Source organism: Anopheles moucheti, chromosome 3 (assembly GCF_943734755.1).
Source record: "Anopheles moucheti chromosome 3, idAnoMoucSN_F20_07, whole genome shotgun sequence".
Lineage (NCBI taxonomy): Eukaryota > Metazoa > Arthropoda > Insecta > Diptera > Culicidae > Anopheles > Anopheles moucheti.
Window position 1 is genome coordinate 10,398,436 of NC_069141.1, and position 15,248 is coordinate 10,413,683.

Below are 15,248 nucleotides of genomic sequence, written 5' to 3' on the forward strand. Positions count from 1 at the left end.
GCCGCGATCGAGAGGAAGATACTCAGAAGGTTTTTTGGTCCCCGTATGCGAGAGAGGACAATAGAGAAGCAGCTACAATGACGAGCTTTATGAGGTGAACGGCGAACTCACTGTCGTACAGCGGATTAGATTCGCCAGGCTATGGTGGGCTGGTCACGTCATGATAATGAAACCGGACGATCCATCCCGTAAAGTCCGTTTTAGGTCTTCCAGATGGATTGGAGGAGGCGTCGATTGAGATGGAGTGATTGTGTTGATGTGTCCGACAGAAATGGATGGAATTATGGATTGGCTAACGATGGCGCACGACTGTGAGCGGTTTAGAGGACTCCTGTAACAGGCCAAGTTGTTGCGCCTGATAAGTAAGTAAGAAAGTATTGGAGTATACGGCGCTCAGTTGTTAGCGGTGTGGAGCACTCCTGTTGTAGGCCAACATCGCGATAAGTCTGCGGAGTAAGTAAGTAAGTAAATAAACGACTTTGTAAAAAAAATCTGCGTTAAATTAGGAAAACTCAACAATCCACAAAGCAAACGCTTAAGCATAAAGCGTTGAAACGCTTGATAACGTAACTTTCAAATTTTACGCAATAGATGACGCCACCAGCAACGGCAGTGTGTCATGATTTGAATAATACGTTTGAATTGCTTCCCAGATTCCATTGCTGCTCAGCGAAACTGGTGAACAGCACAGTAAAAAATGAGCGAAGCCCTTCTGTGATTTCTTTCAATTTCAAGATGTAAGCCAGCAGAAAGCGATATTGTAGATGTTAAACAAAAATTTGTATAATTGCAGTGTAATAAATGCCAACAGAACACAATCACATATCAGAACCATTGCGAGCCGTGTTCAACGAAAGCAGGTGTGACCACTAACGACAACGATACAAAAACCAATCAACTTACTTCCCATTTTGTGTGGCAAAAAAATGTCAACCGTAAGCCTGGCGCCATACTTGGCGCATGCAAATATGATGGTGGAAATAAGATGTACATGACAAGTGAATGTTACTCTCCCCGTGCACCATCGGCACGACGGTTCTGGTTCAAATCAATGACCGTTTTTAATGTCTTTTATTTTTGTTGTTGTTGTTTTTGTTGTTTGTTTTGTGAGTTCTTTCGATTCGATAGCTTTTTTGGCATTCAATTCGTCCCGCTAACTCCCAGCCGAACTAGCAAATGGGTCGAAAACTGGTCCAAATGGAAATCTTCTTTCTCTACGCACTAGTTGAAGTCTTTCCCAATCACTGGCCGGTGCCGATGTTCAAAACCTTGCATTACGCGCTCCTCCTCTAGCGGAAAACACTAACCTCTGTTCCTTTGTTTTCTACATGGTTCATGCTCATGCAGTTTGACATGTTCATGTTTTGATTATAGTTTCGCCTAAGTAATACGCCGGCCATCTTTGTGGTGCTACCTGGTAGGCGTGTGTTTGTGTGTTTGGTTGTACTGTTTCTCTTGCCGTTCCTAGGTGAACCATGTCGTAAATGTGCATGATGTATAGGCGTGTGTCTGTCATTCGACGAAATGCCCTCCATTGAAACGAGCTGTTTTCGACAATTGTTATATGCTTACCGCCTTGACTGTGTTGTTTGTTTCGGTTTGTTTGGTTTGTTTGCCAGTTTATCCATTTATTTGTTAAACCACTTGTTACCAATATAAAGATTCATTCGCTACGATAGTATACTATGGGTGAAACGTTTTGTCTTATTTGTGTTGGGTTTTATCCTTCCCCACGTCGATCAATATGCAGTTCACGTGCTGTTCGATAGTGTGCCATACTTTTTGCCTCTTGTTTGTTTACCGTTTACAAGTTTACATGGTAGTGATAGAAGTGTATAATTGTACGATTAAAGGGTAGGTGCTTACGATGCTAAACATTATTTACCTCTGAGCCAGTTTCTTGTCATGTTATCATGTGTGCGCGGTTTGTGCGTACCGGCGCCAATGTAATTATTATAGGTGGAGCTTGTATGGATTGATACGATAATATACATCTAACGTTCATTTAGCCTCTATATTGGAATACACTAACGACCGTGCAATGTAACCTCGAGTAGCTTTTGGTTGTACATTTATGTAGGTAGGTAATGTAATATTGAAATGCATTAAACATTCTCCTCATCATCATCATCATTATCATCATTGTGCCTGTGTCTTTTCACAGCTTTCTGGTAGTATAAGGTATATAATTATATGTATATATGTATGAGTCTACAACGAGCAATACATGGATGTCTTCTGCAATGGTAGCCATTCAACGTTTAGAAAGTGAGTAGAGTAGAGCAATACGATATATTGTATAACCGCTTCCGCGTGAACGGCCGTGCCGGTATATGATCGAAACGAAATCCATCCCTGAATGTCACGACAGCAACGATGTCCAAAAGGATGAACCGTGAATGAGCCTCAGCTTCACATTAATTTTCGACCGTATGCAATATGGTAATTGGGGAACTCTCCATTACGCCCCAAACAGCAGTGCGGGTTTGCAACTTAGACGATGGCGATGGAATTGTAATTGTAAGTGCCGTACTGTCGGAAACGGAATGCTTGGGTAGTAGTAGTAGTAGTAGTAAAATTGCGCTTTTACGATGTGCCTCATCAAGATGATTTTTTTTTCTCTCTCTTAAATGCTTTTGCTCAATGTGGGAATGCTTAGTTGCGTTACAATAATGCGTACGTAGAATAATAATTAACACGTGGTACATTGATTTGTGTAGTTTTCCGGTATCTCGTGAGCCTTGGTACTTGTGTTTTGTGTTTGGTCTGGAGCCTGGTTCAATGTTTGCGTGGATCTTCATCCGTGGCCGTGGTGCTTCAAGCGGCAGCTTGTATCGTTCCTCCCTGCTGCTGGTGGCCGGTGTTCGGTGACGCTGCCTGTGACACGCTACGCTTTTTCTTCGACACCATGAAGCGTTTCTGGGGCAGGTATCCTAAAACGGGAACGAATTTTAAAGGACATTTGTTAGAAAAAGTTGCGTTTATTATTGGGTCTGAATGTAACAGGGAATTTTCTTGATGAATGGTTCAAATTTCGGCTTGAAATTAATGAAATTAAGTAGAAGAAAAAGTAGCTTTAGAAAGAGCCGAAATTATTAATTAGCCTACTAGATTAAGTGCAATTTATTGAAAAAAAAGCTAAATCAAGCTTTGGGAAAGTACAGTAAAAATACATTTCCGTTTTCCGAGCTTCCAGACTCGATATCTCCTCTTATGGTGATTTGAACATCAAGAACCTGCTAAAATATACATTTTTCTTCTATACTCGTACTTACCATTCATTACACCAAAACCTTTGCCATCGTTGAGTGCACTGAGAGCATCCAGATCGGCCATCGGAATACCCATATAGTCGACCGATGGTTCCGTCCATCCGTTCATCCACTCGCCAGCATCATCGTACGCATAGCCATCAGCCGGCAGTGTTCCACCCCGAGCACCGAGAAGTTGCTCCAGGGCCAACGGTAGTGCTACATCCGGATACATTCCGTTCGGTGCGTAAGCCAACCCCTCGCTCGGCTGGTCGTCCGTGATGTAGTCGGACAATGGTCGGTAAGGATCGCGCGAATCCATCAGAGCCAGCAGAGAAAACACTTCGGCCGGTGACAGCTTACCCGAGCTGCGCTTTAGGCTGTGAGTTTTTCGGTGAAATACAATTGTAAGCAGTAAAATTATTCCTTTGTTTTCCGTAACAAGCTCATAATGAGGTTTGGAAATGCATACGAGCAATTGCCCGCACAGTTTATAATTAATTATTAATCCTCACAAGGATCAAAGGGTCCCCCTATCGAGGGGGGGTTATCGTTAAACAGCATCATGTCACGAACAGCTTTCACACCGTTCGTTTGCAAGAATTAAGTTTGTGTTGTAAGTGTAAGAACCCCGCAAACACCACTTCCAACACAATCGCTAGAGTATGCTGTTGAAATTAATTAATTGTATTGTAATGCAATCATTACCACGCAGCGGATAGTAATTGAGTTCGCTTTTAAATTCCAGAGAACTGTTAAGCTGTGGTTGGAACCGAAGTGTATAGAAATTCATCCCATATGGAAAAATCCGCACCATCTTTAACCATCGACCAGTTCATCGATTGACTCCACAGGTGAGCTTTTTTCATTTTTCTTAACTCAGCCTCCCCAAAAAAAAAAAACCACAGTTCAAATGGCCTTTCGGTTCGATCTGAAATCTCCGATAAAAATGTCATCCTCTTTCGAAAAACCGTTCCACCCCGTGCGGCTAAAACCCTGATAGCCTTTTCCCGAAATGAACATTTAATTCGATTGCCGTGGAGTGGAGTGTGTTTCAATAATGGCATCCTGAAGCGTTCTCATGCCGTGTTGAAGGTGGTGGCCATAGAGCGAGAGAAAGGGAGAAAGGGAGAATTGGAGACGAAATGCGTACCATAATTCAATTCCAGATTCCCCTCTAGCTAGGGGAAACATCCAGCTGGTCAAACGGGATGGGAATGGGATCATTCGTCTTCGACCTCGCAAGAAGACACCCGTCTCACACGGTCCTTGCCGTGTCTCGCATGTAGAACCGCTGTACGACGACAAGCACCTGTTCGATTAGCCGATGCGATCATTTGATTCGTTAGTGGCAAACTAATGGCTCAAATCTGTTCGCTCAAGTGTGCCTGAAGCTGGTGCTGTTGGAAGTTGATTCCCGAGTCTTAATTAGGGCCAGCTGCAGTACGGCGAGTGCCAAACATCGCTGTGTTGGCGTTCGTAAACAAGCAAAAGATCAGGAGATGCATGGTGTCTCACCTTCTTGACACCATCTTGGTGTGATAATTGATGCAGCAACAACACCTTGGCAACACCATCCGGAAAGAGGGGTTTGTAGCCAAAGTGTTAACACTCTGTTAGCAAACGCAATAAAAGGATGTTTGGGTGCATCGTGTCGGAAAGCAGAAAGTGACTCCTGAACAATAACAAACATCTCACACCAGGACACGCTCATCTCGTTTCTTTGCGATAACACGTCTTTTATGATATCTAATTACTGCAGCCAGAAGTCTGGGGGAGGGTGATTTCTTTTTAGATCAACACGCGTTGCTCTTATTGATATTCGTCGGAGACAATCGTGACCGCCCGGTAGATGGTGTCCGGGTGGTTGTTGTTCATTAGTGTGATGACAAGTGTGTTCTTCCGGAACAGGGAAGATAACCCCTGTACGGGTGAGAAATGGGCCCACCTTTTGGTCGTCTAGTCGGTCGAGGTCGAGTTTTCGGATGGCAAATTCGTATTTCTCCATTTGCTCTATCGGAAGCACTAATTAAGGAAAGGTAGTTGGACCGTATCGAGGCAGCAGCAGGATAACAATCCGGAACAGAAATAACAGCAACAGTTGTGTGTTTGCTTACAGTGCAGAATTTGACCCAAAAATGAAGCGAAAGCATAAAGTAAGTGAAGGATAAACGTGTGTTGCTTTAGAAAACACGATTTACTTGATAATATGTTATATGACTTTGATTAATATTAAAAATTACAATTTAGTGAAATTAAATCAGTAACCAAAATTATATTATCAACAAAGAATTCTATTATTTAAAACAGTTTAAATGATAAATATTCCGGCCCAAGAACAAGATAATTCCATTCGCAATGTAATTATGTCCTATATCTCTAAAACTAGACCAACATATGGCGCACTAGCGGACACCCACCCCAAACGCCATCCCCAAACAGTATCCCGACGTGCATTCAGAAGTAATTGCACCGTAAACCCCTTGCGGGTATGCAATCTCACCGATCCGCTTAGCATCATCATGACAATCGCTTACAACAAACCGCACCAGCGGCTCGCCCAACGCCATCGCGGCGTGTGAGTCTCCCATTAACGGCCTCACTTATCAACAGATTGATGAAACCCAATTACCCGAACGTGCGATATCAACCGGTCGCATCAACGGACGGAAGTCCTTGTGCGTCCTTGTAGGCCGTGCGACGTCAAAGCACTGTTTTATCGTCCCGACGGACTCTTTCCCGCTCGCTCTGCGATATCTGCAAAGGTGCGTTACACCCGATCGTTGCTGGAACTGGTTGTTATTCAATTAAAAAATCACTTCACAAGCACCACCGCGTTCCAGGGCTCCTGGTGCCGAACCTATGCAACGGCCAGGTTTACAATATCAGAGCACAAAAAGCGAATTCGCATCCTTACGAATAATTTAACAACTATGGTACGGCTGTCGGATGATGTTATCCCACCGTCGCAGGGCAAGGGTGTTCCGTACCAACCCACCAACCTCTAAAAACACACACCTCCTGCAGATAAAAAAGTAAAAGTTAGTTTCCGACGGGTTTTTGTTTACCTTCGTTTGTTTTGGGTATTGCATTAGTGCCTTTGGCGCATATCTTCCAGCGAAGGTGTGTTAGGTGGCCATGAAATTCGACAAGTTTACTGCGACACGGGAAAGACGATCCGATGAAAGCGCCTTTGGCGCAAAACTTGCTCCGAAAAACGAGCAAAAAAGGAAATTGAAAAACATGAAAAGAAAATGGCCACCAAAGAACTCCGAAACAAACCGACCACCAACTAAACGATATCTTCACGAGTTTGCACGAAGCAAAACAAAAAACCCTCGGACCAATTCCGTTCCAACATTTATCACCACACTCTGGTAATCCGGTAATGGTTAGGAAAGTGCGTAGCGTTGCCGGCAAAAAGACCGTTCATTTTACTGCTGAAAACCAGCGTAGAATTGATTTTCCAAAGCTGTACACGTTTTTGCGATAAATTTCAAATGGCGTGAGTAGGAATTAAACTTTCATTTGCTTAAGCACCGCTAATGAATTAACTTTAGCAGCGAATATTTATCTGCATAGGGAGCAAACATTGTCATGTTTTTAATTATAAAGTTGCCTTTTGTAGTAAATTTTGTAATAAAAATATACTAATAATTAATTTATTCAACCATTGCATCGTAAAAAACTAATATTGCCCTTTCCACCAACAGATGGCGCTAAATGTCACAAGCAGTGGTTACTATGGTTACCTTTAAAATTCAAAACAATTATCACTAACAGCTTCTGGTTGGGCAAATGTAATTTTATCACAGCTACTTCCTTCTGCAATACAGTTGCAAGCACAAAGCAAAAAAAAACATACATCACAATTCACCTTTCATTTTAATCTTTAATCTTCCGCACACACCCTTCGCGATGAGCCAAAATTAGTCTTTCGGGATTTGGGTGTTTCCACAACAACTTTCCAGGGCAGCAAAAAAAAAAACAAAAGTACAACACATTTAAGCAAAGTGGCCCCTAATTGAATTCTTCCTGTGCGACCTTCGGAGCGAGCGTTTGGGTGCGCACTAATGCTTTGCCCGATTTAAACTCGAACTCTTCGTGATTTGCGCACCGGTTTTGTAGTTTATTGTGCATGATTTGTTTAAATTTCATGCAGCATTAAGCAATTCCTACAGACCCAATGTAGGTTATTCCGACAGAAATGGAACAGTTTTCTAGGGGACAAAGTTGTCTGCAGTTGTTGTGCTGAATAGGAGCAAGTTTACCACCATATTTTCAAGGTTACTCTTCTATTCCATATGAAACTGGTGACGCAAAATTGAACGTTAGTTGACGGAGAAGCTTTTTTTTCTTCCCCACCTGTCACATCACGTCGGTGGGAGAGCTGTCCCTGTCCTAACTGAACCCCATTTTCCCCAGGTCCCCAACAACCTGTTGCCGTCTAATTACATAATTTACGCGCTCACTTCCTCCGTAATCGAGTTGTGTCGCTAGTTCGTGCGCTAATGGCCCTACTGCCTAGCCTGCCCTCGGGAAGTGGTGAATTACATTCCATCATTATCATCCCATCGCCTTGTCATCATCACGATCAACACCCGGGATGTTCCTTCCAGCGTACACACTACCGACACCGATTTTCGATGCAAACGGACTCCGAGTCCCACTCGGAAGGGAAACGCTTCGACCAGGCAATAGATAATTAACTAACTCGCTAATTAGAAATGATATATTTCCCAGGTGGATGAATAATTAGGCCTGGCCGTGTTCGTTGCCGTCTTGAAGAAATGGAGCCTGGGGTGGAGCTGCAGTTCCAATTTTGGTGCGCTAGGAGTTCGTGTGTGATGAACGATTTGCTTCGAAAGCGAGCAGTGTTAAATGCGCTTTTTGCCCTGCATTCCATCACGCTAACGAGTGTGGTTATTCGAGGCCATGCTGAGCTGTAATCCCAAAAGCAAACCGTACGACCCGAAGAACCCGTAAGAGATCGAGTGCGCCCTCGATTGAACCTGTACGGGCGTTGATGGGAATCATAATTTACCAGCTCGATCGTAGCTCAATCCGTACGATGGGCTTCGAACCGATGGTAAACGATGAGGGTAAATATTTGTGTGCCACTTGACTGGGAGCTTCTGCCGAACGAACTGCCCCGGCCGTTTCCGACCAGAGAGGCAAAGAAGAATAGTGGACTAATCCTATTTGTGAGCTGAACTTACACTTAGTGTTTGCTTGTGCGAAATGGGATGGTACAATGAGTCACAAATCGGTTGACCGGAAGTACCTTCTGGAAATAGCAAGGTGCTTTAGAAGATTAAAATCATGCAGCTTGAGCTGTAGGTAGTAATTTGAATATAAAATTAGTAATGTTTAGAGAAGAATATTCTCGGAAAGATAATAAACAAAACCACCTTTAAAGAGCTTTAAGTAAGAAAACCCATCCAGCCAGCTGGTCAACTCCATCTGCTGTCGCTTAACGTATCCGGTGGCATAAAAGTGTGAAAGCAGACGGTCGCTTTCCGTCGCCTTCCCGTCACAGGCTGGGGTGTACATTATGTGACATCATAAAAGCATAATGCATAACACTGCTTCGCTGCAACAGTGCAACGCGGTCCCACACCCAAAAGACACCCGAGAGTGTGGAGCATCGGCTTGACACCGTACCCAAGCAACCAGCAGCAACCGCGCGCAGGAAGGGAACCGTGTGCATGGAAAATAGCCCCCAAGCATGGTAAGAGCGAAAATGCATTTCCTTTTCTCCATTGCAACAACGATCCGACTTACGGTGTGGTCCGAGAAAGGGATCCGAGCAAAATGGCGAGCAAGTGAGTGACTTTCTCCTTAGCTTGTTGCGTTCCTCGTGCTATGGGGGCCGGGCGATGGAAAACGGGAACCCCGGGCAGGTGCTGTTAGCTTGTGGTTGGTTGCTTTGTTGATTTCCCCAGAGCAAAAGAGGAAGGATGTAGGTTTGTGTACGTCGCCCAATAAAAGTACACTGTCACTGTTTGCGATTTGAATTTTGGGACGGGTGAAAGAAAAACAGAAATGGTGCCACAAAAGTAACGAGTTTGAAACTCGGTTGTGTCCAAAAGGGAGGATGCAGGTGCGGATTTTTCCAAAAACGTAATCTGTGACAGACAGTGGATTCTAATTTTGTACAAATGTGTTCCAATGAGTAGCATGATTATGATGATGAAAGAAAACCGAAACATGTGTTAGGCAAGGGGGGGAAATGGTAGAAATATTATCATTGCTACTCAAAAGGGCAACTTCACCCAGTATTTATAAGTCAGATGATAAAAGTATAGACATAAAAAAGAATAGGAAATGTCTGGGCAAAGTGATAACTTCGAGCAGGATATCGGTGATAATATGAAAGGATGTGAGATAACAATGAATAACTGCAACCAACTGGAAGATATGCAAATGTATTTAATTGTTTAACGAACGAACGAACTTCCCATTTATACGTTCAATGTGTGTGGAAATGGATAAAAGCGAGCTATTAATATTTCTGATCAATTACACACAAATCTCACAGACACACAGAGACAATGCGATATAATAAAACTATTTTCAGGTGCAAATGTTTCTAGACACAGCCATAAGTACTGATAGCTTTGTATCTAACAGCCCTCGGAAGTGCGTCAAACAATCGCGTTTTGTTCGATGGAGACGCATGGTGGTTTATAAAACTGCCACGATACTTACGATGGAGGCGCCCAGTACTGTTCGATGGAGACGCCCGGTTGTTCATAACACTTCCACGACATTCACGATGGAGGCGCCCAGTGTTTGCTGCCAAACGGTTGGTAGAATTTACCGATAATTGCGTTCCCTTTTTTTCTGTGCTTCTTTTGTTTTTGTAACAGACATCCCGGAAAATGTTTGCATATCTTTATCGGACGCCAGTGAAGTTCCCCTTCGGTCTGTCGTTGGCAGCAGAGGACTAGTTGTTTTGTTAATTTGTACCGTCTGCACCGGACTGCGTGTTAACGGGACCAGGGTTTTTTTCATGCCGTAACTTCTTTCATCGTAATGAATTCAAATGTAGTTCGTAATTATCAACGCGCTAGAGTTGGCTTCAGGGTTGTAACAAACGCATTGTCTGACGTTCATTTGTGTTTCAAAATTTGCTTCAAAAGTTTTTTTTCCATTGTCTGGGAAATATGCTTTTCTGCTCCCGTGTGTGTATTTGTGTTTGCGGAAGAAACGGACGGATATAAAATTCAATCATCCGTATCCTAATGGGTAATATAAACGGAGACGGAAGGAAACGCTGGACGGTGACGTTGGAAAATTGATTTCCCAAACAACAATTGCGCTGACGACGATACAGCGCTGCTGACGACGACAAGCGATCGCCGTTCATTGTGGGATACAGTATCGTTATACTGTCGGCGATCCTAACATACTCACTGTGTTTAAAAATTTCTGGTATTTCAGTTGCGGTACACTCGCAGGGTAAACCTTCGCATCGGTAAAATTCACTTAAAAGCCTCCATCCCTGCCGGGGATATTAGGAACCGAATTGTTGTATCGGTTGCTGTAGCCGCACCACTCCGTTTTCGGCGTGTAGGTATACTTTGTATGCCTTTTTACACGAAAAATTCTCGCTTGAAATCTTTGCGATATAAGCTACACCTGGAGTCGGGCTTAGTTCGATGGATGAACCGGCGATTCGTGTGGGATAAAACGATAGCAGCTTCAAGAAGAAAAACGATGTAAAATCGGACGATTTTGGGATCGATTTACCCGCAGTCTTTAAATTCTTCGACTGCCAGCTGTTGCTGTGAGTGTTTGCCCATCCAAAGGGCAACTGACACTGTGGAATGCAAAGCGTACGTCATCTCATCGGAACTGTTGCTGTGTGGTGTTTGCTGTTAAACACACGTGCCTTCGGTTCTTCGTGCAGCAAATGGAAGGAAACGATGGCAAAACGTTACGCTAACGCCACTCAAACAGCTCGTCGTTGCGAAAGGTTCAGGAAACCCCTGAAACAGTACGACGCTAAAGCCGCATTACGGTATTCTGCATGCCGCTACAACGCTTATGTGGATATCGGGGTAAAGAAGAAGCGTAACAACGCAAGCAAATCGAAACGGAGCTGCAAGCGACCGGGGCCACGAAGACAAGAATTTGATTTTATGGAACCCCCTTACACAGTTCGTTTGCATTTGGGAGCAATATTTAAAAGGCGTCACGCATTTGCAAGCGACACTCTTGCCCGGGTTCGGTCCCGGCCTTGTGTGCCGATGCACGGTACGGGAGGTGAATGTTTCCGTTCCCGTAGTCGATTCTGTGGCACGGTGGCATAACTACGAACGTAGAAATGGTGCAGCACAACTTTCGAGTGGCAGTTATCGTTGATTTTGAGGGAGGCCGGTGAGAGCTTTCGCACGATGGATTAGGAATCCGGTGACGAAGGATAAAAACTTTTAAATCTTCGCCTTGCAACCGTTCTGTACGCACAACGACATACGTTTGGCAGCGTTTGTGTGGTTTATTTTGCAATTTGTACAAAACGTTAAGCCTGACCCGTTTGCAGCGAGAAATACAAGATGAAAAATCGATGAACAGCGGGAAGTATTGAACAAATGTTGGAATTAAATTCTATTTTGGGAAGTTCTTGAAAACATGAAAATAAAAGACGAGACTAACATTTTATGCACTGCTCTTTTATATCAATAAATCATTATTATTATGAGTGTTTCATACTGCCACAATCAGTCAAAGCTCTCTGCTGTTTTGGGAATCACTATCCGAACTGAGACACTCTATGTTAGGCTATCTTTAATGCTCACCTCTTTAGATTAAAACTGCTGATCGCAAAAATTAATTCATCAATTCATAGATGAATCGAACGCGTTAATTAAAGGGGTTGAAGGTTCAAAATTTTCTAATGCTTTAATGCATCCGGTTTTTTCAAAAAACACTGTACAACAGCTTTCAAAAAATTTCAATACAAGTTCAAGTTAATACCTTAAGAAATGTGTGAACACTGACAAGAAATGTGTGAACACAGCAATTAAATTGACAATTTAATTTAAGAGATATTTTATTTTTTAAGAGACGATTTAATTGAATTTAATGATTTAATAGACAATTTAATTTAATTTAATGAATTTTCAACAGTTTAATTTAGTACAAAAACCTCCCGTAGTGAACATTTTAGTTAAAAGCTAGTTGATGGAGACGCCTAGTATTTTAGTACGACATTACTCTACGCCTGTTTCATAATTACATCAAATTGAATTCTAAAAACTTTTTATCAAAACTAGAACCTTTACTAACAAACAATACTGTAAATAATAAGTAATAACTCCATAAAGGTGAAAATACGGCACTGCCGTCATACTATAAATTAAATAAAAAAAATAAACTCCATAAAGTAACGATCAAAATCGTTCCGTACCAAAGATTACATCGTTTTAATGTTTTTTTCAATAATTTGAGTACAAAGGACTTGTTCTAAGAAGTCAGATAAGGCAGAGATTCAATAATTAGAATTTAGTTTTATTCTAATGTTGATAAAATATTCATATTAAGTTGGCTGTAAATAAAAATTTAAATTATGGACTTTTTCTCGTCGAAATCCAACCGTGTAAAGGCGTAAATTTCATTTAAATTTATATCTACATAAAAGTTAGCTTACTCATCTCACTGCAAAACAAAACAAGGCATCAAAGATGAGACATTATATGTTCAGCAACACACAGATACACAAGCGTTAATTGTGGCAATAACAATGTTTACAGCATCAATACAGCGCCATCGAAACCGGCACGACACGATCTAAGCATCGTTTGCATTGATTGATTCTAAACAATTGCGCATAACATCGGTACTTTCAAACCGTTGCAGACGCCGACTATTTGCATCAATTTGCATCACTTATCCGTTTGTTCGGTTGGGAATGGGACGGGCTGCGTAATGATGCTGCTGACACGCGCTGCACAAATCGTTGGTCGGTTGTTTTCATCCATCGGGATAGAAAAATTGGTTTCGTGGCACACCACAGGACAGGGGTGGTGAACTTTACAGTGATTTTGATTCACCCCTCACTCGCATCAGTAAACATAGTGTTTTCATCTCACGACCCCGGGAATTGGATGAACCGGCACACTTATCGCCAACTGAGCTGCCCGGAAGATTATTAATATTAATGTGATCCGCACCTTCCGCCCCACTCGGGGACGATCCATCGTGCGGTTCTGCATATCATCGGCAGGGAGTTGGCAGGGGATGATAATATGTTTCCACTTCCTTCAAATGCAGCATAAATCAGACTCTTCGGGCGAATTTGTTCAATGGGGCATAACAAAATACTGAAAGAAAAACGAAAACTTTCGACAGCTACGGCAACGGAGTGTCCCGCTGTCAAACCCCGGGTCGGTCAAGAGCAGTGTGCAAACTGCTGTATGGTTGGGATTTGTTTGCAGGACATTTGACACATTTTGCCATCGAATATCCCTGGCCGATGATTGACGTCAGCTCAACGTATAATGACACACATCCGCATCAGGACACGAGGCTGGGCGGTGATGGAAAATGATAATTTTTAGTCCCATGTTCGACCTTCAGTGATCTAAAGTCGGATACTTTTTTTCCGACGATTGAACCTTGCCTTATTGTAAAACACCACTGAAATGTATGCATTTTTGTTGTGCTTCTCTATATAAATGCAATCATCAGTGAGTTTCCGACACAAAAGCTTAAAATTGTCCATCACCGGCCGGGATCAAATTATCACCGGAGACCAGCCTGAGTCGTTTGGAAATCAATTCACTTGGTTGGCGTTAAAAAAAAAACAAAAACCCCACCGGGAAAACGGCAAATCATCATTCTTCTTGCCACCCAAAAGCTTCTTGGGCGGGTGTGGATTTAAGGGCTTTTAATGAAATCGAAAGGTACGAATGACGCTCGGGAATTAGGTTTGACGATTGTTGCCCGTTTCGTTGTATTTGTTTCCGAGGTTCCATTCCATTTTCTTTTTCTTTCTTGTTGTACTTGCTTTTTCTTTTCGTTCTCCCCCGAGAAACAAACACGGGGCGGCTTTGTTGACAAATGGTACACCGTATCAAGAGGGCGTCTGTATGATTTGTTCCTGCTGTGGTGACGTTAGCCACCGTGCCGTGGTTTATTTTCTCACCGATTGTGGTGAGAACACCGATGGAAAAAAGAGGTCAAACACAAAACACTGGTTGGTTGGTTGTACAAACAGCTATTACCGGTTCGTCTGTGACGTAAAGGTAAGGTCTAGCAATTTGTTTTTAAAATCAATGTCCAAACGGCTTAACGATATTGCCAACCAATCGTTCACTGACTGGGTGGGCTGCTGTTTGCGTGGGAAAGATATTTTTATCACGGCTAGTTTGTTTTATCACGATTATTGGTTACTTGAAGCCACTTATCTTTGAATTGTCATTGTTTTCTACTCTCACTGCAAGCATAAAATCAATCTGCATTGATAAACATATTCCAGTAAAATGGTTTCTTCATAATGCGCATTATGGTGCAATATACACTACATTGCATAAATATAGGGGAAATAGTTTTTTAATAGAATAAAATGCGGATTTATCTTCATCATCGGCACAACAACCCCAAGATTTGTAGTAGGCCTGCCATTTCTGGCTTACTTTGATTTATTTTACCACGTAGCGGGATAGTCGTAGTCTTGCTACGGCGGATTGGTCCGGATGGAATTTTGGTCCAGTTCGTTCGTGTGAAAACCGGCGAATCATGCCACCGGGCCACCCCGTTCAGGTCTTTCATAATTCCTTAAAAAATACAGTTTTTTTTAAAGAGCCTTGAGCAATGTTTCTATATAACAATTGATTTCTTCCAGGAACTACTAACTTAAACAGGGACTCCAACATTTAATCTGAGAACTAACATTTAATGTCTTAGTCCAAATATTAAATTATAAAATAATTAATCAGGAAATCAAACAAATTAACCAACGAAACACACTTTAATAGATGGCCCCATTAC

General features: G+C 42.5%; 1 protein-coding gene across 1 annotated transcript in view; it reads right to left on the reverse strand.

Annotated features, from left to right (window-relative positions):
- Nucleotides 1-795: 795 nt before the first annotated feature.
- LOC128302171 (uncharacterized) overlaps nt 796-15,248 on the reverse strand; it is a 31,115-nt gene continuing 16,662 nt past the window's right edge. The window contains exons 5-6 of the mRNA XM_053038923.1: nt 3,276-3,631; nt 796-2,933 (exon numbers count right to left, since the gene is read on the reverse strand). Of these exons, the coding sequence (XP_052894883.1) occupies nt 2,818-2,933; nt 3,276-3,631 (472 nt within the window). The 3' untranslated portion in view covers nt 796-2,817. The remainder of the gene's footprint in view (nt 2,934-3,275; nt 3,632-15,248) is intronic.